The 25,386-nt window shown below is 41.3% G+C and overlaps 1 protein-coding gene across 2 annotated transcripts in view; it reads right to left on the reverse strand.

Annotated features, from left to right (window-relative positions):
• NTRK2 (neurotrophic receptor tyrosine kinase 2) overlaps nucleotides 1-25,386 on the reverse strand; it is a 265,538-nt gene that overhangs the window by 46,962 nt on the left and 193,190 nt on the right. For both annotated transcript variants that reach the window (XM_074953176.1, XM_074953175.1), the window contains exons 13-15: nucleotides 23,345-23,475; nucleotides 15,906-16,078; nucleotides 9,328-9,562 (exon numbers count right to left, since the gene is read on the reverse strand). In XM_074953176.1, the coding sequence (XP_074809277.1) occupies nucleotides 9,328-9,562; nucleotides 15,906-16,078; nucleotides 23,345-23,475 (539 nt within the window). The remainder of the gene's footprint in view (nucleotides 1-9,327; nucleotides 9,563-15,905; nucleotides 16,079-23,344; nucleotides 23,476-25,386) is intronic.

Genomic DNA, 25,386 nt, shown 5'->3' on the forward strand with positions numbered 1-25,386 from the left:
TCTACTTCCTCTGTTAATAGCTTTTTTATACTCATGTATTAATCTACAGAGTCAGAATTGCAGGCTTCTGCTGTGTTACTAGCTGACACAGTCCCTTCACCACCTCCAGCCATCCCCTTTACATATTATATTTCAGTTTAATCATCACTGTTCCTTTTCCACACTTCTTCACTTCTGTTAGCAGAAATGTCCCCATTGTCCTTGGACCAGGAAAAAATGTTTGTTTAGGAAAACTGCCTAGCAACCGCTTTCCCTATTTCAAGGAGAGAGGCTATTTGCATAAAAAAGCCCCCCTGTTGGAGGCTAATGAAGATTCTGTTGAGAGCTGCTCAGTGACCACCTCTCAAAAGAAACCTCCCTTTCCTCCTGATCTCTCTGGATGGCCTTTCTTTGCAGTGTCCACTTCACTTGGAAGGCAATGCCAATTTCCCACAAGGTGCATCAGTGTTCTGCAGTAGTGATGAGCTCATTCCAGTTCCTGACTGTGGTGGAAAGGCTCAGAGAGGTTTGATCCCTCAGGAACGGATTTTATTACCACGCTGTTCCCAGATTTTTTTCCATGCTGTACAACACACAAAGTGAACAACTCTGACTGTTAACCCCCTAAATTCTGTCATTTTCCAGATTGCTAGCCCAAATGAATGCTTATGGGAGTAAGTACATACATTCCTGTACAGTGTCTTTCTTTTGATATCTATTTATACCTTGCCCATCCCCACAATTACAAAATGCTATAAGTGGTGTGCATGTAGATCTAAGTTTTCTCTGTCTGTACTCTGTCCAGGAATAGGTACCATAGGAGTCACTCCTCATAGCAATCTATGTCCACATCCTCCAGAGAATGAGAAGTAAATATTGATTGAAAATTTGCTTTGAAAGACCCTGGGTGAAATCCTGGCCCTACTGAAATCAGTGCAAAACTTCCATTGTCTTCAATAAGCAGAATATGAAAACAACTCCCTCTCCTATAAACTAATGTGCAGCAAGTTTTGGTTTGTGGTGAGAAGATTTCTGATCCAAGGCATAGTCCTGTCAGATGCTGAGGACTTAAATAAGAGTGAAGGCCTTCCAGCACCCCCAAGGAGGTGCTGAGGACCTCCCAGGATCTGGCTCCTATTTACTGGCAGCAGGCAGACTTTCTGATGAGGATTTTCCAAGCTTCTCCAGCTCTAGGGTTCACAGAACTAATTTCAGGTTGTGAATCATTGCTTTGCTCCAATTTAGACCCATGTGTGTGCTTTTGTTTTTTTAAGGATGATTTAATTTTGTAAATGCGTTTTTTAAAAAGATACTCTAAGTAAATGGACATCTGTGCTAAGAATCCCCCAAAAGATAAGTTGACACAGGTGGATGTCCTACACACAGTATACATACTGGGTCTGATTCTTCTCTTATTTGTGTCAATTGGCTGTAGCTTCATTGAAAGCTATGGTATTACACTGGTGCAAAACAGAACTGATCAAAACCGGAATCTATGTCCCTTGGGAAATTCTGATTTTGACATTTGTTTTCAAACAAAATTGGAACAAAAAGTAGAAATATCAAAACTTATAGTGGAAGAAAAAAGTTCCAAAATTTTTCAGTTTGGGAATGTCACAATGTTTTGACATTTTTGATCAAAACAAAATTCTTTTACATTTCCAAACATTATATAAACATTAGTCTCTGTACTTGCCCACAGTGCCTCATAGGAATTGTAGTTTGGGTGTGTCATGCCTCCCCCCTTTCCTGGCTACCCTAGACTGCTGTCTCTGCATAGCTGAGCCACTGTGGTGCCTCATGGACAACCATCTCTAGTGTAAACCTAGTGTACAGGGAGATTTTCAAAGACACAGAGGGCAGTTAGGCACCCAACTCCAGTGGAAAATCAAATACCTGGAAGCAGAATCAGGCCCACTGTATTTGCCACAATTACTTTAGAATTTTATGTTTATTACTCAGCCCTATATTTCACCCTATTTTTCTCTCTGCCGTCCCTCAACTTTTTTTTTTAAGAGTCCTTAAGCAGAATATAAGCCAGTAAAGTTAGAGTTTGATTCAAATTTTCAAGTTCATAATGAGCTAGTGGTCTAAGAATTAAGCAAAACAAATTTGTTCATCATGATTTTTAAAAAACTTTCATTTGATGATCTATTTTTTCTAAACCAGGGGCCAAATGCATCCCTGAAGTGAAGTGAAGACAATGGAATTGTCCAGTGAAGACAATGGAATTACACCAAGGATGGATTTGGCTCTACCTGCCTAAATTGTGCCCACAAAATGCATGTTTGTCTGTGCACAAAAACCACTTTGTGCACACAAATGAATAACTGTGCAGGCAGGTAGCACTCAGACACAACACTCCCTATTACATTTGCAGTGGGTCAGCGTGCGCATTTTGCATGTGCCATTTTATGGTTTTGAAAATGTGATGTGTCTTCTAAAATACTGCATATATATCATAATTACTCATTCAAAATCAGTTGTGTATCGTATCAGCCTCACAGATGTCTGTCTATGGTTTCTTTTCCTTTTTAAATCAAAGGAATTGTGTGATAGAGTTCTTAAGCTCCTGAAATGACAAGTCACCAACATCATGAAATCCAAAACCCAGATCTTTCAAAATACAATAGGTCAAACTCAGATGATCAACACAAGCCCAGACAGAGATGAGTTTATTATTGTGTTCTCTTACTTTAGCATCCATAATATCTCTGTACTATAATGGCCTGCCATTGTTAGATATAGCACATTAAAGGCTCTGGACATGTGACACTCCTTCCTCTAGCCAACTGTGTTCAGTCAGGATTACGAGGCAAAAAGAGAGAAGCTCTCTGCAAAACAGTCTTGGGCTCTCCTCCTAGGATATACTGTGTATGGTCTGTGTCAATGGAGAACAGATGGAAACAGAAATAAAAACCAAGTCTATGAACCTGTTCAACCTATGCAAAGCTGACATGTAAACCAGTATTTGAGACATTACCACATCTGTGAATGAACAGAGATCCAAAACCAATTCAGCCCTGGCACAAGTCAGTGCAGCTCCATGAATGGCAAGGGATCTGTGCCCAAGTGTGCCAGCTCTAAACCTGGCCACCAGGATATGACTCTACTCTGTTGTATATAAACTCCTAATAACAGTCATAGTGGTGTCCTCCTGAAAGCTCACATTAATCATCTAAAATCTTCTAGTGCAAATTCTGGTCTTGGTTATACAAGTGTAAAACCAAAGTAACTATATTGACTTTCAGGGAGATACTCCAGATTTACACTAATTTAGCTGGCCCATTATTTACAGTATATAGGATTATCATCAGTTATGTGAAACCATCTGCACACTGGTGTGCATACTCCAGGGCTATCGGAGCCCTCTGTCACACTCTAGCTCTTTGCGCAATGCAATGTGTACGTTGGTCTATGACAGAGGAGCAAAGCTGAAAAGACCTTATAGGGAAGGAGATAATTTCATTTGAGCATTAGATGCTGAAATAGCAGCTAATAAAAAGCCTTCAAACTGTGACAACTCAATACACACACCTACGAAGATGCCTTGGCAAGCTGCTTGACTCACAGCTCTTTCTTGCTTTTCCTCTGTGCAGCCTCCGCCAAACTCACCCCCATGGGTAAACAGCTGTGTACTGACAGTAGAGAGGTGTCTGCCACTACTGCCATTTTCAAATAGAGAGACACTTGTCCCTGGCTGTAAACATTTGTGCTCTGGTGCTAGCCTGGCTAGTTACAGCTCAAATAGATATAAACCCCAACTTTGTCTTTTTTTTAGCATCTTGCTGTCATACATTAATTCTCTTTACAAACATGCACTTTGTCCTGGAAATAGGCTTAGTGAGATCACCCTTGGGTGATTATTTTACTAGCATTATCTTTTACAAATAGTTTGCACGTTGAGTCACCAGAAAGCATATAATGGGCAGTTGCCAGGAACTGAACGCTGTACAATGCTAGGAGTCAGGCTCATATTCTAAGGAATAACTATACATAACTGGGCCAGATTCTGGTCTCCGTTTCACCAGTTTAAAACCAGCTTAACTCCACTGACTTCAAGGGTGTTGCGTTGGATTTAGACTTATATATCTGAGATCAGAATCTGGCCCATTCTTATAGTATTTGCTAAGAATTATAGGACTTTCAAGGATTAAGATGACCTGCAAAGGATTTTTTGAATGGGATTTTATTTTTTGTTGTTTTTTTTATGATGTAGAGAGTTGTTGGGTTTTTAAAATCTGTTTGATTTTTACCACAGAAATATCAGGAATGTCAAGTCTGGTCATCTTTATCATTGTGGGAGAACTTTCTTGAGGTCTCATATGGGTACTGAGTTCTTGCACATTAACTGAAGGGATAGGCAGTATTTAATCTTTAACAAAGGTGTCCTTTGTCCAATGTGTTCATTTACCATAGGAGTTAAACAGGAGTTAACACAAAACAAATAGACAAAGCAAAACCCCAAATAATTCTATAGTTTTATTTAAAAATTGCTCCCATTTCCACTTGCTCAGCTTTTTGAGTCGTGATATCGTTTCACTAGTTCTCCAGTCACAACTAGGCTAGACAAGACCTGAATGTCAAATGAAAAATATCAAACAAGGGGAAAAAAACAGATTTTTTTTTTTTTTTTTTTTTACAAAAGTCTTCCTGGCCCTCTTTAAACATCAAAACAAACAAAAATGGCCCAAGCCCTGTTTTTTGGCCTTTGCAGATCACTTTTATGTGACTCACTCAAAGTCAAGCCAGAGAAACCATGTCACCTGACAGATTTATTATTATTAAATATTATTGTTGTTGTTCTTGTTGTATTAAACACTAGATTATACTGTTAGCATGGAGCCTTTGAAGCTCCTCAGGGCTCAAGGGAGGGAGGAATTTGTGACATCCCTTTTCAAGTTTGACTACACAGCAAGGAAAAACCTGTGGCCAGATTGGGCTTGTGGGGCTCAGGCTGAGAGGCTGTTTTATTGCTCTGTAGATTTCCGGGCTTGGGCCAGAGCCCAAGCTATAGGACCTGCAGGGATGGGAGGGTCCTGGAGCTCAGGCTCCAGCTTGAGACTGGAAGTCTACACAGCAATGAAACAGCCCTGGGTCCTGAAACCCTGAGATGGCTGGCACAGGCCAGCCGCGAGTTGTTCTTTGCTGTGTAGACATACCCTTAGAGTGTTGTATATGCTCCACTACATGGCCAGCCAGATTAGCTGCTATGGCTTTGAATAATTTCTGATCCTTCCACCCTTTTTTGGGCAGGTGCTCCTGAGAAAGCATGAACAATTCAGTAACAGCTCCTGTGCTCTTTTGAACATGGGTCTGCAGTTCTGACTTGCTCTTTAGTGGGCTGTGCAGGTGGGGAAGAGAAGTTCTTACTTCATTCCCTATGCCTTGTATGGTTGCATAAGGGCTAATCACAATCTAGTCTTTAATATTTTATTGATAGATGCCCAAATGAGGAACAAGGCCTGTCTGTGTACTGTGCTGTACAAGTACATATAAAGACAGAGGGTGAAATTCTGATCCCAGCGAAGTCAATGACATAACACCTATGCTCAATGGATCTCAATGCAGTAAGGATTTCACCAGAGTCACTGTATCAATCCTGCAAATCTCTGATTAGCTTGGAATGGCATTATATTTAAAACAAATCCATGTTAGCTTATTCCTGAAACTGTGAGAAGCTGACCTTCCTTGCTTATTTTCTTGTTTATAATAAATAAAACAAAAAAGTATATTAAATGTAAGTACAGAGCAGGTACCTGCAAACTTGAAGTGGATGCATAAAATAGTTTGAAATATATCTCTGAGTACAGGAATGAATATGCAGAAAAGTGATTGTAACCATGATCCAATGTTACTACAGCATGTCACAGAGTAGTGCGGATGAGTCAAATGGATGTCAGAAAGAAAAACAGGAAACCCCAAGTCTTAAGGGATGAGAGCGTGAGCAACAAAAAATAGACACCAGCAAAATAAATAAAAGCCCCCAACCATTGTGAAATACAGACTCTTTCAAATCAATGCAAGGACGTGCTGCTATAAATGGAATGTAATTCTGCAGAGTGTCAGCAGAGCTCTTTAAAGCAGGTGACAAACTAACTGCTTGTTAGTCGTCCTATTTTGACTTGGGTGGGTGACGGCACTGGGGAGGAAAAGCCATTGCAATTTCATTGTGTCCTCAGGCTCATTTGGTCTGGCTTTAGAAAACTATTGCAGTTTCATTACACGTTAGCGTTTGTACTAGCAAATTAAATTATCTTGCTCCCCCCCACTCCACCAAGATTCCTGACAGACCCCGAAATAAATAAATAAATAAAGGCCTGTGCAGCCAATGCCACACTGCACACACACTAGCCAATAGCTAACCGTTATTTCTCTCCACAGTCATCCCTGCAGTATCTCTGTATGACTGCACTGACACAGTGCAGAAGGCCATTAGCAATCTGACAGTGTGCAAGGGCTGAGGACCATCTTCATTTAACTAAACAAACATAAAACAATCCTCTCTGATCAAATCTAGAATCTCAGTTGATTGACCAATGGGGGGGTTGTCTCAGAGTAATACCCACTTGTGTGGATTTTGGCAAGCGCCAAATCATTCCTTGCAGTGCATTTTGGAGCAGTATAAATCCCTCCAGTTAGCTGTTGATATAACTGTCAAGCGAAGGGGAAGAATCATCTCCCTACTTCTAATTAAACTTTAACTGTTAAAAAGACTTACCTGACTATAAACAGATGTCAGAGGCACCCCAACATCATCTATGGCAGCGTCACTATCCATCCCCGCCACTGCCGTAATTCTCTGGGCAGCCCTCTGGCAAATCACTACTGACCTGATCCTTTCAGGACCCCATTATGACTAGCCCCACATGTCTCTGGGCAGGGCTGGCCAGAATCTTATTGGGGAACGTAGTCCCTGATCCTTACTAGCAGTGCCACACGTGCTACCACAGTCTGAAAGGTGAGGTGAGAGGCATGTTCCTCTTCTGCATTTGCCCACAGACTGCTGGGTGTGGAGCAACGGAGCTTCTTCTCAGTGTGCAGAAGAAATGACTGCCCAAGCTCAAGGGCAACATCTGTGTGTCCCACCCTAAGCTGATGTAAATTGGCATAGCTCATCGACATCAACAGGGCCATGCTGCTTTATACCAGCTGAGGATCTGGCCCATAGGCAGAATCTCTCCCTACCCTATCCCCCATTTGTTCTGCTGCCATCAACATTTTGTCTGCCCTTTCAGTCACTCATCCCTCTCCACAGACTTGCTTTCCCTCCTCATTCATTCCATACCCACATTTATTATTGCACAACTCACTCTTTTACTTTCACTTTTCCTCCTGACTCATCCAGAATTCCTCCTGATAACTCCAATTGCTATGTGGCCTGTGCTCTCTGCAGGCCTGGGGCCATCCAGGGTGGGATCTTGCCCTTTGTGTAAACTCCCATTTACTTCAGTGGCAGTTTTGCCTGAGTACAGATATGGCAAAAGAACATGCACTGTGGGTCAAATTCAGACATAGTGTAAGTGTGCAAAACTCTATCAAAGTCAATAAAGTTCCACCTACTTGTGCCAAGTCTGGATTTGCCCCATTTGAGGTTGATGGCATTAGAGCCATGTTTCCAACCCTTTCCCATCTGCCCTTCTGCAGCTTGGAATCATCAATTTTTGTTCAAGAGGAAGTGTAAAACAAAGGTGTTTATAATGAAAAATGGCATTGAAAATATAGTACACCTTCTAGTTAAGGTTGTCGACATGCTTTACAAACATACCTTATAAAGATTCACAATGGTTCTGTGAGGTAAATAAGTTCACTTGTACCAATTTTACAGATGGGGTGATCCGAAGCACAGAGTGGTGATTTGCCTGAGTCACAGTAAGTAGTGTTGATATTTTAGATGTAAATAAGAACCTCCACAAATCCTGATTCTCAATCCCCTGCTGTAATCCTCTTTGATATAAAAAAAATACAGTAGAACCCTGTTTATCCAACTTTCCATTATCCGGCTCTCCATAATAACTGAACATCCAGTGCATACACGTCCAGAAGCAGGCGATCTTTCCTGTGGCCGCTAGACGGCACTGCAGCCTCGCACTTTCCCATTTTCCGGATTATCTGAATTTTTGATCATCTGATCTGGCCCCGGTCCCAATTGGATCTGATAAACAGGGCTCTGCTGTATAGCCAGCAACCACTACAGTACATGTTTTTTCAAGTTTTGAAATGATGTCATTCTTATATTACAATGATCAAATAGCTTGAAATAGCAGATTCCCAAAGACAAAATGTGACAGAAATCTGGTTATATGTTTACTAAATGCTAGGTTTCACCCACTGAAAAAAGGAAGAAATAAACAACAAAAACAAAAAAATTTGTGGTTCTCAGCTGTTAATTAAAACAACTCAGTAAATATAAATACTACACAGTATTTCCTGTGTGTAGCCTGCCCTGCCCTGCCCGCCCCACTCATATGTAAAAACAGTCTCTTCTCAGGCCTCTCACAAACAACTGTGCAGAATCAGCTCTGTCCTCTTATGGAATCAGCAGCTAAATTAAGGTGGAGATGACAGAAATATTTATCACATAACACCAATACTGATCATTAAAGTATACAGTACATTTTATCCATAAGGCTTTCAAAGTCCTTTGCAAATTTGAAAAATTAAACTCTTGAGATAAATTCTGACTCCCATGTATGTCAATGAAAATCGTATTGGACAGCGTATGGACATATACACCAGGATTGCTTTGCCCGCCACTGAAGTGCAACCACCATCAGAGTGAAACAAAGCAAACACAATTAGTTTAAGACAGGAAATGCTTGTCGTCAGCTATGAGGCATTTCTTTTTGGATGCTGAGCATATCACCAGTAAAGGGTTCTGCCTTAATCTTTGTCTCTTTCTGACTGAAATAATTTTCATAGGTGCAGTGCTGTTGCCTACAGGTTATATCCATTCAAGCAATCCACCAGTCTTAGACATTTGTAAGAACACATTTTTATAATACCTAAGTGTTGGGCCAAATTTGACCAACTACCATCCCTTTAAAGATACCCTTTCTTTTTTGCAGACTAGTAAACTTGCCAAATTTCTGACCTCTGAAGGATTTTTTAAACCTTTTTAATAAGAAAACTAAAGCAGGCATACATAAACAAAAGGACTCTCCATCAACTCTTGCCAGGAGCTTCCAAATTTACCAAACTTTAAAACTCAGATTCACCGTCCATATCTAATTCTTTAAGGGTCCAGGATGTGCGGATAATCCAGTTTAAAAGTGGCATCAGTATGAGCAATGTGATAAGATGACTGAACAAGACCTCAGTTACTTCTGAAAGTGACAGTTCACTTACCCTATAGTAATCGGTACTGTACACGTCTCTGGACATTCCAAAATCTCCAATCTTCACCAGCAAGTTCTCACCAACCAGGCAGTTCCGGGTGGCAAGATCACGATGCACAAAGTGTTGTGATGCCAAGTAAACCATGCCGGATGCAATCTGCTGGGCAATATGCAACATCTGGGACTGGGTCAGCTCAGCTAGAAGGTTGCCTTCTGCCATCAGTACTGCATCTGGTCCATGTGCCCTGCATTGAGCACACAAAAATACGGGCTCATGAAATAAGAGGTCACTTATAAACTTGAGTGACTGTGGAGTTGGCATTAGGGAATCTGAAAATGTAATAGTGGCTTATTTAAAGGTGATGGGCTAAATTCATGTGTGGTAGGAATGAATTTGTCTCAGTGTTTTTTTCCTTCCCTGTTTTTTCTTTCTTTCAGGGTGAGGAGGAGAGGTGGTTGAATATATTGCTCATGAAAGTAAGGAACTGGAACTAATAACATTACATCCCATCCTAATCTGCTATGCCCCTGCTGTTCCAGCACAGGGGCCTTTCCTGGGCAAAGGCTGCCAGTTATTCCAAATGTATGGCAGCAGGAGAACATCAAAGACAGGATTTATACTTAGGTCTCTAGAGGTGAAAGGCCACTGCAGTAACATCATTTTGCTTCCCTCTTTCTAAAGCCTAATATCCCCTTCCACAGGGAGATGGGACATGACACACGTGTTTTTATTATAATTATTATTATTATTATTATTATTATTATTTAATTTAAGGTGAGAGAGCTAACTTTACTCTGGGGAACACAAAAAGGAAATAAGAGGAATGATTTCAGATTTTCACCCTTAATTTACCATCCACATGAAGTAGTTCCACCAATCCCAGGTGCCTTTTGTTGACTTTCTCATGGGTGGTGAATCCCACCTGATGCACAGGGGACAGTTCACAAAACTCATTCCAGTTGGCACAGCCATGCCAGATCAGAAAGCTGGGTTTCTTTCACTGGTTCTAGGTTAGCTTTGAAGTACAGCAAATCCTTAACACAAACTGATCAGCCCATTCACATGAGAAATTACAAAGCTCTTTGGGGCAGGGATCATGCCCTTGATAGCTCGTTGTGGCACAACCAAATATATATAATTTCTCTGTTGTAATTACTGACACTGTTTTAGGGCAAGCTTTACTCGCCATTCCCTAACAGTGAATTAAGGCAAGACTAAAGAGGTCAGTGGGCCCTGATCATCCCCCACCCTGATGTGCTTCAACATTCTGAATACCCTTCCTTCAATCTGCCCCATTATTTTACTCCATGGCAGCACCTGCCCTCCACATATGTAGATTTGACCTTCCAAATGGGCCAACTTCTCCCCTCACTCCTCCTTTTTTTTAAACAACCCTCTCCCACTCAGTGATTTGATTTCCCATAGACCCCATTCCTCACCCCAAACAAACGCTCTGGATCAATATGGGTTATGTTTAGCCTTAATTCATCCTTGGGAGGAGGGTATAGGAGCTTGGAAAAGGTTTGCAAATTAATCAAAATCCCCAAGATCAAATTATGATACTACCTACCAGAAGTATGATATAAAAATTGCTGGGAGGGAGAAAAACTTCACAGGTGAAGTGACAGATCTGGGAGCTAAATGAAGGAAGGTTTGTCACATTCCTGGGACTGCAGCTGGCACTGCAGAAAAGCTAGCTGCACATGTTTTGCCACGGAGCATGGACAGCTGTGCAACTGGTGGTAGTTAAAGGAGTAAAGGCAGGATGTGAAATCCCAGGCTAAAACCCAAATGTGAATTCATAATGAAAAGTACGGTACATCCTCATCACACAGATTTTTAATAGGCCTCCTCATGAAGGAAGCTGCAGATCTTTACTAATTTAGAAAACTATTTGCCTTTCACCACATATTTCTTTTCTAATTAAACTTCTGCATTTTTTAAATGTTCAACCCATCTTACTTATCTTCCTAGTTAATCATGAAATCCTCATCTCCAGCAATGCACAGCTGTAAGAGACAGTAGCATAGACTCTGCCTGATCTACATCATCCTTCCTATGCCACAACGGTGCACACAGGGAAGCTTTTGACCTTCAGGATGCGGTCCTAGTCCTGAAATACGACATTATGCTGCAGGAAGCAGCAATACTCAGTTTGGTCGTACATTGGTTAAACTCTGGATTCAGTTTCCCCTGACAGCCTTGGGTGGCGCTGCAGGGTAAGAAATAGATGCTCTTTTACAGACTGATTACAACTAACCTTTCATCTGCAGTACAAGCTGTAGCAAATGTGAGAGGAATGACAAATTTAAGTTCAGATTAACCAGCTTGTCCCAACGTAATCATTTTATGTTCTAAATACGTCTTATTAACAAAACCGCCCCAATGTAGCACATATACTATCTGCTAAGCTGTATTACTTAAGATATTTCAAAACCAGAGTGCAGGAGTTATAAAACAATATCTAATCAGCAAATACATAAACAAATACATAAATATTTCAAATGATGACTAATAAGCAGCTACAATTCCAGCTTGTTTTAATGTTGAAATTTTACAAACAGGCAGTCAAGACTGGCATCATTTGCAGAGTGGAGGTGGCGTCAATGTCTCAGAAGAAGAGGTTATAGACAGGGTGGGGATAGGCAGTGAAGGGCCATAAAAGTGAAGCAAGTAGCTTGCATATCTCCCCCAGAGAAAAAAATCTGATTTATAGTTCATATAGCCAGTCTCTAACTGTGGAACCAAAGGCTCCCGGGGCACTTATACACTGGGGAAACCCTGTCAGATTTACCAGGGCTATCCCAACAGGGAAATGTGGGCAAGCTGCTGTGGTGGAAGGAGGCAGGATGGTAACATAGCGTCTATGCAGATGGCACTGGCTCCAGTAGATCCCTGGAACTGGTAGGATCAGAAGGCCTAATCGGACACCCTCACCCCTCTGGTGGAACAAGGTGCTGGAAACTATCAGGAAGACTTTGCAGAATTTGCTGTCCCCTATGCAAATGTTTTCACTTAAGAGCAAATTCTGTGCTTGTTTATTATTATGTGGGGCAGCATGTACTAGTGTATAGAGTACATGCACAAGGCCAACAGATTCTTGGGCTAGCCCATGAGTTATTTTTGGCAGCACCTATTAATTTATGATAGCAGCTCTACATAGTAAAGAGTTGATTTCAATCTTTGATACCCAGATGCACATCACTGCATATCCTTACAAATCTGCACACTGTGAGTCAAATCAAGAACTAGCAATATTACTCTACCATACTAGATCACTAGTATTATCTAATGCTTCCTTTGTGACAACACACAGGATTCAGCAATTGGCCCCTAATGGAACAATCCTTATTCATAACTGTATTGTTATAGATAAAGGGTAAAATTTGCAAAAGCACTGAAGTGAGTTATGGGTCAGATTTGCAAAGGTATTTAGGTGCCTAAAGATGCAGACAGGCACCAAGTGGGATTTCAAAAGCACCTCTGTGCACCATTAGGAGCTCATCTGCATCTTCATACACACCTAAATACCTTTGAAAGCTTGTCCTTGTGGGCCTAAGTCGCATTACACTTAATGGACTAAATCACTTTTGAAAAGGGAACCTAGGATCCTAAGTCACTTAAAAAGAGACCTGGGTGTTTTGATTGATCACAGGGTGACTATGAGTCACCAATGTGATCCAAACATGCATCCGGCAAGGCATTTCCAGTAGAGATACAGAGGTATTAATGCCATGGTGCAAGGCATTGGTAAGACCTCCTCTGGAATACTGCGTACAATTCTGGTCACCCATTTTCAAGAAAGATTCATTTAAACTGTAACAGGTGCAGGGAAGAGCTACTAGGATGATCAGGAAAATGGAGGGCCCATCTTATGAGAGGAGACAGGAAGAGCTTGGCTTGTTTAGTCTAGCAAAACAAAGGCTGAGAAGGGATATGATTACTCTCTATAAATACATCGGTGGTAGGAGGTAAACACCAGGAAGCGTGAAGAGCTATTTAACTTAAGGGTCAATGTTGGCACAAGAACAAATGGGTATAAATTGGGCATGAACAAATTCAGGCTGGAAATTAGAAGAAGATTTCTAACCATCAGAGGAGTGAAATTCTGGAACAGTCTCCCAATAGGAGTTATGCGGGCAAACAACTTAATTACTTTTAATAGAGAGGTGGACAAATTTATGAGTGGAATTGTATGATTGGGTTGCTTGTGATGGCGGGTAGCAGGGCACAACAGTCCCAGGGCTCCCTTCTGGTTTATGTCTTACATTCCTAAAAGCTCATTCTTCCTGGCTTAAACTGGTCACCTGACAGGGTCAGGAAGGGATTTCATTCACACCCCCCCCCAATGTATTCTGGAATGTTTGGGGGGCCGGGGGGTTATCTCCTTTCTCTGCAGCATCAGAGATGGCCACAGCTGGAGATGAGACACTGGATCGGGAGGGCCAGTCCTCTGAGTCAGCACAGAGCATTTTCTCATCAGGTGTTTGGTTGCCTGGTTTTTGCACCCATACTCAGCGTGTAACTGATTGCTATATGTGGTGTTGGGAAGGAATTTTCTCCGAGGTCAGACTGGAAGTGATCTTGAGGGTTTTCACCTTCCTCTGCAGCATGGAGTGTGGGTCACTTGCCGGTATTAGCTGGATATATTAATCAATTCCCTTTCATTGCAGAGGCCTTGGGCATTGTTGCACCTCAGTCACACCTATTTTCTGCCTGGGCACATAATAGTTTAGTTTCCTGGTGGCCCCTTTATGGCCTTAAACTCTATAACTCTATACATTTGAAACACAAAATATGCTTTCTTGTGTCCCCGCCCTTGCCCTCTCCCCCAGCCCCATACTGTGTAGTTAAGAATCAAGGGCAACAAAGAGCAACAGAATGACCTTTTCCAATTTTGAAAAACTTAATCAAGCTTAAGGTGACCTTGCTGGTTAGGATGAGATTCTTGTTTCTTAAAGGGACATTCATAGCTCATCGTGAAATACAGTCGCTGTTTATAAACTGGTGGATATGCAGAGAGTAGCAGCAGAATACAAAGTATGGTACTAAAATCATGTAAATGTTAAAAATGGTTATTATACTCTTCAAAATAAAAGAAATAGTTTGTTTACTGTAACTGAGTTTCACATTCTCAGTTCTACCATCCTCTCCTCGGACCCAATTTAAACCAGTGTAAAAGCACTGAAGCCTTTAGGTCTATATTTGAGTCATAACATCTATCCAGGAACACAAACATAAATAATAAATTCCAGAGATAAGCTGAATGTGTGGATCTAGTTCTAGATTAGGTTTGCACTGGGGTTTGAGGTTTGCATTTGAGTTTAAATCAGGGATAATCTTTAAGGTCTGATTTCTGATTCAACAGCACCAAATTCTTGTGAGCTGTTCTCACGAGATTTCAGGCCCAAGAGGTAGAAATTTCATGAAAAAACACTGTTGCAAATGTCTATTATCTTGTAAGATTTCGCCTACATCCAGTGTGGAACTCTCCTATCAAGAAACAAACCCAAACCCAATTCCTGGATCTAATCTGCAACAGAGCCATAAAATAGCTGTGGATTTTGGGAATAAACTTTCCTCTCTCTTGAAATTCTTGTAATTTTTTTCCATCTCAGATGTGGATCTGAGATTTCAGTTTTGGCTCATCTTTTATAAATTAAGAAATTACATGATGTGATTCTCTACCCTATACTATAAGTCACAAGTACAGTAAAGAGTGATTTTTTTGAAATGTACTACTGACTGTCTTTTGCTCCTTAGATCTTTTATGCTCCAATACGAGAGATTTATTTTTGGAGTTTAATGTATTCTTTCTGTTGTTATTGCATTTTCCTTTCCCCTTTGCTTGCCCCACCTAAAGTATTCTTTTGCAGAAGAAAAGCTTGTTCAAATGCCTTTCTGCAGCAAAAGAAGTGGTGAGAAATGCTGTAAAAAATACTGCAAGTTTACAACAGAGATTGAAAAGGGGATGGGCTGCAAAATGCAGATCTGGATCCAAATTCCCCTAAAGTTCAGGGGTGTTTCCATCCAGGGTCTTCATTTGGGCCCAGCACTAAGGAGAAATAAGAAACGCAAGATAAGTTGGATTTTGCCAAACTTCATTAGGCAAGCTTTGGATTTGCAAAACCAAAGATGATTTGGAGTCAGATCCCATTTTAGCCAAGACCTCAAAGTTTTATAAACAAGCACCATCCGCAGAATTAGTCGTGGAAAACTATGGCCACGGGAACTGGAATACAATCCATGTGGTACAATGTAAAAAATGTAAAGAAATGATTTAAAGATACTTCTAAATAGGTAAAACACTTGATGAGGCAAGACATAAAATCACAAAATGTGAACTATCTGGGTGTTTATCAGGTTTTCATTCTTACTGTATGTCTACATTGCAAAGAAAACACGGCACTGAGAGCCTGTGTCAACTGACGTGAGCTCATGGGGCTTGGGCTGCAGGGCTAAAAATAGCAGTGCAGAGGTTCTCTCTTGGGCTGGAGCCCGGGATCTGAGACACTTTCCCTCTCCCCAGGTTTCAGAAACACTGCCCACTATCAGCTACGCAGAATGAAACACCTTCATGAATTTACCTGAGGAATTTATTCAGATCTCCATGCTTCATGTACTCAAAAACCATGATGAGTGGATCACCTTCCACACACACGCCATAAAACTTCACAATGTGCTCATGCTGTAGGTTAGTCAGCAATTCTGCCTCTCGATGGAAGTCTTTCCGAGCATTATCACTGGCATCTTTCAGTGTCTGGAGAAGAAATGGAAAGGGATACATAAAACATAAAGAACGTGGTGGGGGTGGGGGGTGATGAGGGTGCAGTACTATGTCAGGGACAGAGAAAATACATTTTTGGTGTCACTGGTTATAAATATCAGATCTAGATCCAAGTAAAGTACAGACCTGTGATTTTATAGTATTTCCTCTGCTATATTCCATCACATATTTATTATTACAGTAGAACCTCAGAATTATGAACACCAGAGTTACGAACTGACCAGTCAATCACTCACCTAATTTGGAACTGGAAGTACATGATCAGGAAGAGCAGAAACCAAAAAAAGAAAGCAAATATAGTACAGTACTGTGTTAAACATAAACTACTAAAAAAATAAAGGAAAAGTTTTAAAAAACATGATTTGGCAAGGTAAGGAAACTGTTTCTATGCTTGTTTCATTTAAATTAAGATAGTTAAAAGCAACATTTTTCTTCTGCATAATAAAGCTTCAAAGCTATATTAAGTCAATGTGCAGTTGTAAAATTTTGAAAGAACAACCATTGTGTTTTGTTCAGAGTTCCGAACATTTCAGAGTTATGAACAACCTCCATTCCTGAGGTGTTCGTAACTCTGAGGTTCTACTGTATTAATTATTTCTATTGCAGTAACTTGTAGAAGCCCCAGTCATGGACCAGGACCCCATTGCTAGGTGCTGGACAAACACAGAACAAAAACACAGTCCCTGCCCCGAAGATCTTAGCAGTAGACAAAGGGCCTGAGTTTCTTTTGCTTTACATTAGTGTAAAACCCCAATCTGGAATTGGTGCCTATGAGTATTGTAAGTTCTTTGAAGTAAGAACTGGTCCTCCTAAAATACTTAGCATAATTGTAGGTGTTTTAATTAGTTGTTTTATTGTTGTTATTGCTGTTTGGCATCAAAATTGAGTTGAGCATTTTGCAGACTTATAGGTGGTCATCTCTCTGCACAACAGCTTAAAAACTAAGGCCCCGATCAAAGACTCAATTTGAGTTCAATGCATATACTCGCATGCTTAAAGTTAAGCAGAGACCAAATGTATTTCACTTTAAAAAAAGTGAAATGCTACTATAATAAGGACCAGATGGGCGGGCGATGGGGGATGGAAAGAGAAAGGCTGGACACCAGCCTGAAGGTTCTACAAAGTTGGGGGTTTTCTTCCCCATAAATCCCAGGATCTGCAGATTTTGGAGACCACTCCTCTACCTCCTCTATGACCCCACAGACATTTCTTACCTGAGAGGAGCATTTCTGAACCTCATTGTGTTTTCTGAGACAAGTGTCCCTCTCCCACAGGTATTACCGGAAGAGGGTGATGTCACAGTTTCAGGGTAACTGCACCTGTATTTCCCCCTCTGTGGTCCCTCAAAGGCACCCACTTAAAAGTTTCTGGCTTCCCTGCCACCACTTCTCTTCAGTGGAGCCCCACATCTCAATCCCTTCTGACTAGGATTGTTAAGACTGCACAGCTCCCTGATCTACCTTGTGATAGCCCCAGCAAGCCAATCTGCCTAAAAGACCAATGTTCACGCTTTGCTTTCTCTTCATAGAGCTATGCACTATGTACTGCCAGCAGTTACAAATCACCACATACCTCCTTCTCAGCAAGCACATTTGTTCTTAAGGTGAAAGCATTACTGGGAAAGCATATCAAAACAATCAAAAAACCTACATGCATATTAAAAAGTTTAGCATGTATCACCCTAACTGCAGCATACAGCTCTAGTAGGTGCTAGTCATTCAAACCCCACGATGGGGCTTTCCCTGTGGTTACAAGTTCATATCACTCTTTAGATCAGGAACCAGAAATGAAGGCCCCGAGTCAGTTTAAGATCAGGCTATTTATACAAGAGTCCCTTCTTTGCCTGTTGGTCTCTGGAGAATCCTTTGAACCTTTCTGGAGGTGTAATAACCTGAGTGATTTGCCTTAATCATCCTCTACTGTTTTCACTAATGGAAGAGCTGTGTTAATCCTCCCTTCATGGAATGTATACAATTCCTGGCTCACAGTGATACACAAGCCATTCATTTACACTTAAGACAATATTGTCCCCCGAAGATATTGCAGATAGTTGCCCTATCTCTCACAGGTGCAATATGGCTTTTAGCTGCTGCAATACCTACCCGTTATACAACATCATTATATGGAGCTAAGTCATCTAATAGCAACATAAACTCAGGTTCCATCTGCTGACACAGAACAGCCACATTATGGGACCAAGTTATAGCACATTATTAGATTGTTCAGGACTTTAGAGTAGTACAGAAACAGAGCTAAGGTCCAATCTACAGCAAATAATAGAATTATAGGGGACAACTGCGTCACAAGGTGGTTTCCTGTGATGATTTTATCTGTAATGTAGTTGGGCCCTCATTCAACTAATTGTCAATATAACAGCTCTCGAAAAATAATTCATTGTAAAAACAGTTTTTAAAAACAAGCAATTATGAGGACTAATTTAAAAAATAAAATTTGGGGGAAATATGTGCTTCCTCATCACACATTTCCTTGGGAAGATTGTAAAAATGCTGACAGCTTTGTTCTATCAAGATGGCATATTGTGTGTTTCAGAAACTATTTTTTATCTCCGAGAAGCTGCAAAATTATCCTATGATGAAACAGTTGCTATAGCAACTACACATTTTCCGTCAACCAGCAGAATGAATAATGGCCTAAAACCTGGGTCGACTTGAGAGTTTCTGCTACCATGGGGGTTGCTTGAACTTCTCCCCAACTTGCCCCTCATGTTTCCCCCTATGTAGCATGCACAATAACTTTACTGCATTAGAGAGAGCTGACACTTGTGCATGGAGATACTGGTGGTGAGCAAAAATTAATAAGCAAACAGAATTTACATACAAATGACACAGAATACTGCATTTGGCTGGTTCTCACTGGAGTGGGGAAACAGAAGAGCCTTAAAGAAATTGAGATAAAGATGAATTCATTATTAGTGACAAAGAGGCCAAATCTCTGCATGCAAAACTTCCCCTGAAGTCAACCGGGGAAGAAGGGATCTTTCCCCACAGACAGCAGAGCTGCTCCATGGCTGTTGCAAAAACCCCACATCTGCTGCACCCTGAATTGTCACAGATAAGAGTCTGTTCAGTCATGGATCCACTGGCCACACTTTTCCCTTCCCCTAACCCAACCCAAGCCCTCATTCATGAAACATCTTGGAAATTGCCCTTCTGGGTCTGTGCTCCATGGTGCACGGTGCAGAACCTGTTACAATGACTTCTGGTATCCTCCCCCACCCTGCATCACTATGCAGTGGAGCTGTAATGTATGCCCACAAAAGCAGGGGGAACAGTGGTTACCCATAAGCAAGGACTGGAGGGTTTGGCTATCATTATAATTATTATTACCACTAATGTTATTAATAACAAAATTCTATAGATATATTTCCTTCACAGTGCACTGAGCTTTCACCATGAGATTCTTATCACTGTTAATTGGGTTCACCGTCCCTCCCTATGCCATGCAACAAGTTAAGTCGTGTATTTACTACAAAGTCTGGTTTGATTTAAAAACCTCTCTGAACTGGGGAGATCTGATGAGCTGAAAATCCTCACGTTTCTTTTGTGTTGTGTTTGTGGTTCTGTGTATTGTACAGGCAGAATTTCTCTAACTGGAACAAAAATCTACAACTAAAGTGCCATCTATATGATTCAATCCTGATATCAGAAATAGCAGGCACTTGTGTCATAAAATCAGCTACTCCACTTACGCATGCCTGGCTATGCAACTGCAGCAGCTGACTCTCTAAGGCTACATTTACACTACGAGCGAGGGGTGTGATTCCCCAGCTCATGTACACATACTTGTGCTAGCTTGTATAAATAGCAGGATAACCACGGTAGTGGCGGCAGAAACACAGCTTAGCCATTCCAAATACAAACCCACCTGAGTCTTAATGAGAGAGCACACAAGGACATGCACACAAACAGAGGAATCACACCACTAGCTCGCAGCCTAAAATATATGTGAGGTGCATCTGAGTTTCTGAGATCAGGATCAAGACTTAAACATCCAGCTGCTCAAAATAATATGAGGCATGTGTGCCCATTCCACCCCCATGGGTTCAGGAGGACCAGGAAGCAGCTGCAGACTTGTGCTCCACAGGAATTCCCTCCATCTGACTCTAGTGGACTCAAGTGAATCCAAGGCTATGCCCATGGATCTAGTCCCATGATAGTGGCTTAGGGAGGGTACTGCAACCCTAAGTCTGCAGTAGTGGTTTGGAGTGGCAATGTGGCATAGAGGGGGCATGTGACTGTTCCTCCATCCACTCACCAAACCCGCTGGAACTGCCTTGAATAGCCCCCCCATGTACAGAGGGCTCGTACAAGGCTTATGCACCATTTACATCTCACTTAAGTCTTTTGTGCATAGGATCTGGCACACAGAAAGAGATCCTGTACACAGTGCACTGTCCAAAAAACCTAGAGGTCAAAATATATGAAACCTAACTGGCTCAAAAAATAGTATTATTTTCAACAGAAGACGCATGGATATTTGGATGTGTATATGATTTTATCTACAACCAGATTTTTCTGAATCTCTGAGCTCTGAAATCATTTGCTGAATCAATATCAAACTTTAAAATATTTGTCCACCCACAAGGATAGTGCTGTATTTTGAGTCAGACCCAATTCCTTCTATAAGGCACAAGAACAGCTATTTCTTAACATGCATGCACAATGCTGTTATGGTTGCTCAGCAACCAGCAGAAGGCATGTCAAAGATCCAGAGGAGCCTCCAATGAATGAAAAGAAACTGTGACAACAATTTCACACAGGTGAGAAGATGCTCACCCCTGGGCCAACTTGCTCGGTTTCTTTGCTGCCTAAATCCTCCAGAGATAGACATATTTGTCACCAAATATGCACTTCAATTATGATGGTAGAAGCTTTTTCACAGGAACATTTTTAGTTTGTTCTCAGTCCCAAAGGGGTTTTCCTAGGTTTACTGGTGTGAAATCCTTCTAAATTATCCACAACTCTGAAAGGTAGAAATACCATAATTGTACTTTGAACCTTGCCTCAAGATACATTTCCCTCAGAGCCCAATTCTGCTCCCACTTAAATCAATGGGAGCTTTACCATTGACCTCAGTGGGAGCAGGACCTTGCTCTATCATATGCACAGAAGTAAAGGGAATGTAAACTCTAATAGGAACACGGGAATTGCCATACTGGGTGAAAACTTTGGTCCCCCTAGTCCAACATTTTCTTTGACAGCAGGCAGTTTTGGATAATTCAGATAAAGGAGTAAGAACGCCCAAATGGGCAATTAGGGAATAGCCTGCCCCCCAAAAAATTTCTTCCTAATTGATTCAGTTTGATGGTAGCTTATGCCATGGAACATGGGGCTTAGATTCTCTCCTTGGTTATCAGTCAGATGGCTAATAAGCACTACCCCAAGTATAGATTGTGATAAGGCCTTGTACCAGTCCTGGTGCTGTGAACTGACACAATTGTGTCCATTAATCCATGGAGACACCTGTCCCTCAAAGTCTTGGGTACTCTTTATTGTGAGCTGCAGTGAGAAAGAGCAGTGAGAAAGAGCAGCAAAGAAGGGAGTGGGCAGGCAGCATTTAAACAGCACCTGAAGTGACTCCCTTTTGGGCTCCATTCGTTCAGGATTGACAAAGGGAGTAAGGGAGTAAGAGAATGGAAAGGTGCTGATTACGCCACTGCACTGCTAAGTGAGTGAAAAGAGAGGAAGTGTGGATTTATTAATCAATTGGTCAGAAAACAATCTCACCTCTTCCACAAAACAATGAATGAAAAGTGCTATATAAGAGCTATGCATTATTGTTATTATTCACTTATCCTAAGGTTGTAATCTTTAACCCCTCACTACCTCCCTGCCTCTGATATATCCTTTCAGGGCTACATTTTCTTTTTTCCATCCATTTTATTAAACTACTGCAAAGACCTGCAAGCTTCCATAGACCCGTGAGCTTAACAAAATCAGAGAATGTTTGCAAGAAATTATTCATTTGACAAATCTAGCCTCCTTTCCTGCTTCCACATTGCAAGTTACTCAAATCTATTTGTTGTTTACATTTACATGAAGAAGATCTGCTGGGATCTTTTACTCTATGGATGGATCGTGAATATTCAAAATTTGCAGATAGTTGTTTCGTTGTGAATGGGTCACGTGGTATTGTTTCTGTTCCCTAACTCATGGCTCAGCTCTGCAAAAACTTACGTTCATGAATAGTCCCATTGACCTTAATGGGGCTTTTCCTTTTCACATTCAGAACCTTGTGTGTTTTGGTAGAACAACGGTGGGGGTATGAGGAGAGGAACTGCCTTTTTCACAAGATGCCCCCAGCAGACTCCAAAATTTGGAGTGGAAATTAGTGAGGATTAGTTAACTATGTTTTCTACTGTACATCCACAGTTGGGATTGGGAACCATCCTCAGGAGCTTCGCCGCTTGGCAGAAGAGTGCCTGTGGAGTAGCCTAGCTACTGTACAGATGCCCCAAGATCAGTGGGGATGTCCCCTTATTTCCCTCTGGAGCACGGGGCTCTGCACAGTTCGGTCCTTTCTGTGATGGTGATAAACTCTTCCTCCCCTCTAAGGGGAGAATAATTCCAGATATCAGCAACTTCATAGTTATTGCTGTTTTTTCCTTAGTTTTCCTCCTCCCATTGGTTTTTCTTTGGAAGGGCAGAATGGAGACCTATAACCAAGAATTACCCTTCCAGCACTGAAATGCAGTCACTTCTGGATTTCAACATAGCAGCGGCTTAAGAGCACACCACAATTCTACCCAAAAGTTTAGGCCAGGAAGTGATATTGTAAAATTTTGGCAGTTGACTAAGAACCACATGAACCTTTGTGAATAGCTCTTTGTTGACTAGCAGTTACATGTGTAACCTAGTCATGTAGCTGGTTATAGTTTAGAGTTTTTTTAGACATACGAACATGAGTTCCCATGTATTTTTAATGACACTTCTGCCATTATTTTTCACTCCTCGTATTTCAGATAGATCATAAAAGATTTTGCCCCATTGTGACACTGTCATTTCCCCCGCTTTTCTTTATGAAACTCGGCTCTCATTTTATAACCCACAGCAAGATCAAATATCATATTGTCTTGACATTCCATCAGCCTTGTGAGCCCTTGCACATATATCACGGGAGTTACACTGGGCTTACTGAATAGGCAAACAGGATCATTTACAAAAAAAACAGCATTAGTTGAAACCATGAATTAACAATGGAAATCCTAGACTCTCTTACCTTCACCGCCACCAAGATCTTGTCCTGCTCCGGAGAGAGGTTATAGCACTCGGCCAAGAAGACTTTCCCAAAGGCTCCTTCTCCCAGCTCTCTTTTTAGAACAATATTGTGTCGTTTGATGTGCTGAACAACTGTAAAGTGAACATAAAATGCATGTTAGAAGTGAATTTGGGGGAAAGGGTGGGAGGGTGCCCAGATGCATATGTACATTATGGAGGGGGAGGGTTTTCCTGTACAGTACTGTGCATATAGTGGAAAGAATGCCATAGATGTCATTAGAGATCAGCCAGATCACTGTAAGAAATGTGTGTTAATATATTTATAGAGAGGGTTCAGTTTATTTGCTTTAAAAGACATGACACTGTGACCCTGGCAGTCATCAGGAGAGGGGTGATCATCAGTAGACTTGGATGACCCCTCTGAATATGAGAGTGAATATTGCTTTTCCACAAGTAAAAAAATGCAGGAAGTAGACCAAGCTTCTCTCATGTCAGTTCCATTTTTATTTCTCTAACGGCAGCTAATCCTTTTCATTCAGCTCCAAAGAAAAATTTGGGGAGGAGGGAGAGAGAGGAAACAAAATAAAGCATTCACATAATCCAAGAAGATAAAGTATGCCCTCTTTTAATTAAATCCAATCTACTCCATGGCTCTCTGCTTATCGCTTGTTCATCTTAAATTAAACTGCCACTTGCTCTGTCTGTTTCATGCTACAGCTGGGATAAGGCAGATATTTCATTCTCACAAATATGATTTACACTGTTGCTCGAAGGTAAAAGAAAAAAATAACACAAGATGGACCAAGGTTTTAGTCAATGTTGCTGATAGAACCTTTCAAATATCTGCTGAAAGAACTCACTACTAATGGACCAATTCATAAAGCCCTTAAGCATATTTTTTTACACTTTCCTTTTGAACACAAACTTTAATTAAAGAATTTAATATTTAAAAATACTGGACCAGACTTACTGGTATACTCTGGCAACTTTGCACTGTGCTAGCTACATAAAGCAGCTGAAAGCCCAGTTTAACTGGTCAATTAAGCTGCTTTGTTTTGCTGGAGTGGCACAAAGCAGCCAAAGTGTGCTGGTGAATTAATTTGCCCCATTTATTTGGTTTCACAGACATTGAAGTTCACCCCTGTGTGGACAACCAAGACAAAGCCTATACACCACTTCAGTCCTAATTAAGACCTGAAAAGTAAATGGGACCTAAGTGGTGCCTACCTCTTGCAGGTTGTTTGCATAGGGGTCAATCTCACCTAAACTGTACATGTTTGTTGAATCAATACACAGGAAAGCTACAGTGAGCTTTGGATAATTTAAGTTTACAGACCAATCTCTCACCCAGTGCCCGCCCATTCAGATGTTATAGAATGGGAGCAAGGTTCTCTAGAAAACAACCTATCTACACAGCCATAGGCTGCTCAGGAACGTGCTCCGATTGATACTAGTGAAAAAACCCACCTGCCCCTGTTCTTCCTCAGTGTTAGAACACAAGGAGAAAGCAGCCACAGCATGAGGGGAAATGGACATATATGCCACATACCGCAGATGTTGACCCCTGCATACTGCATACAAATATTGTATTCATATTTCAATTTGATGCTGAAATAATCCAGCATAGAGCCCCAGGGCCACCTGTGCCTCCTCTGGGGCTTGTCTGCCAGAGATAAGAGCAAGCCTGTGAAGAGTGTCTCCATGAGTCCTGGCTGCAGCTCAGTAGGAAGCAAGAGAAGGAGCTCACAGTGGGGAAAAGAGCCTGTGATACTCATGCCCTGGCACTTCAAAAGTCCCAACTCCCCATATATAAGGCAAGGAATGCAGGGAACTCATGGCTACTCCTGCCCCACCATCAATAGGTTCCTACAAGCCAGTGGTGTCCAACCTTTTCTGCCTGAGCGCCAAATATGTTATTTCATAAAGGTAAGGGGCCCCAAATTAAGATTTTAGGACATATTCTCTCGCATGCTCCACTCCATTTGTGGTGCAAAGGGAAGAGAAGCCACTTACAAGTCCCCTGATGGGGATTCCCTCAGTATG

Source organism: Natator depressus, chromosome 5 (genome assembly GCF_965152275.1).
Source record: "Natator depressus isolate rNatDep1 chromosome 5, rNatDep2.hap1, whole genome shotgun sequence".
In the NCBI taxonomy this organism is placed as follows: Eukaryota; Metazoa; Chordata; order Testudines; family Cheloniidae; genus Natator; species Natator depressus.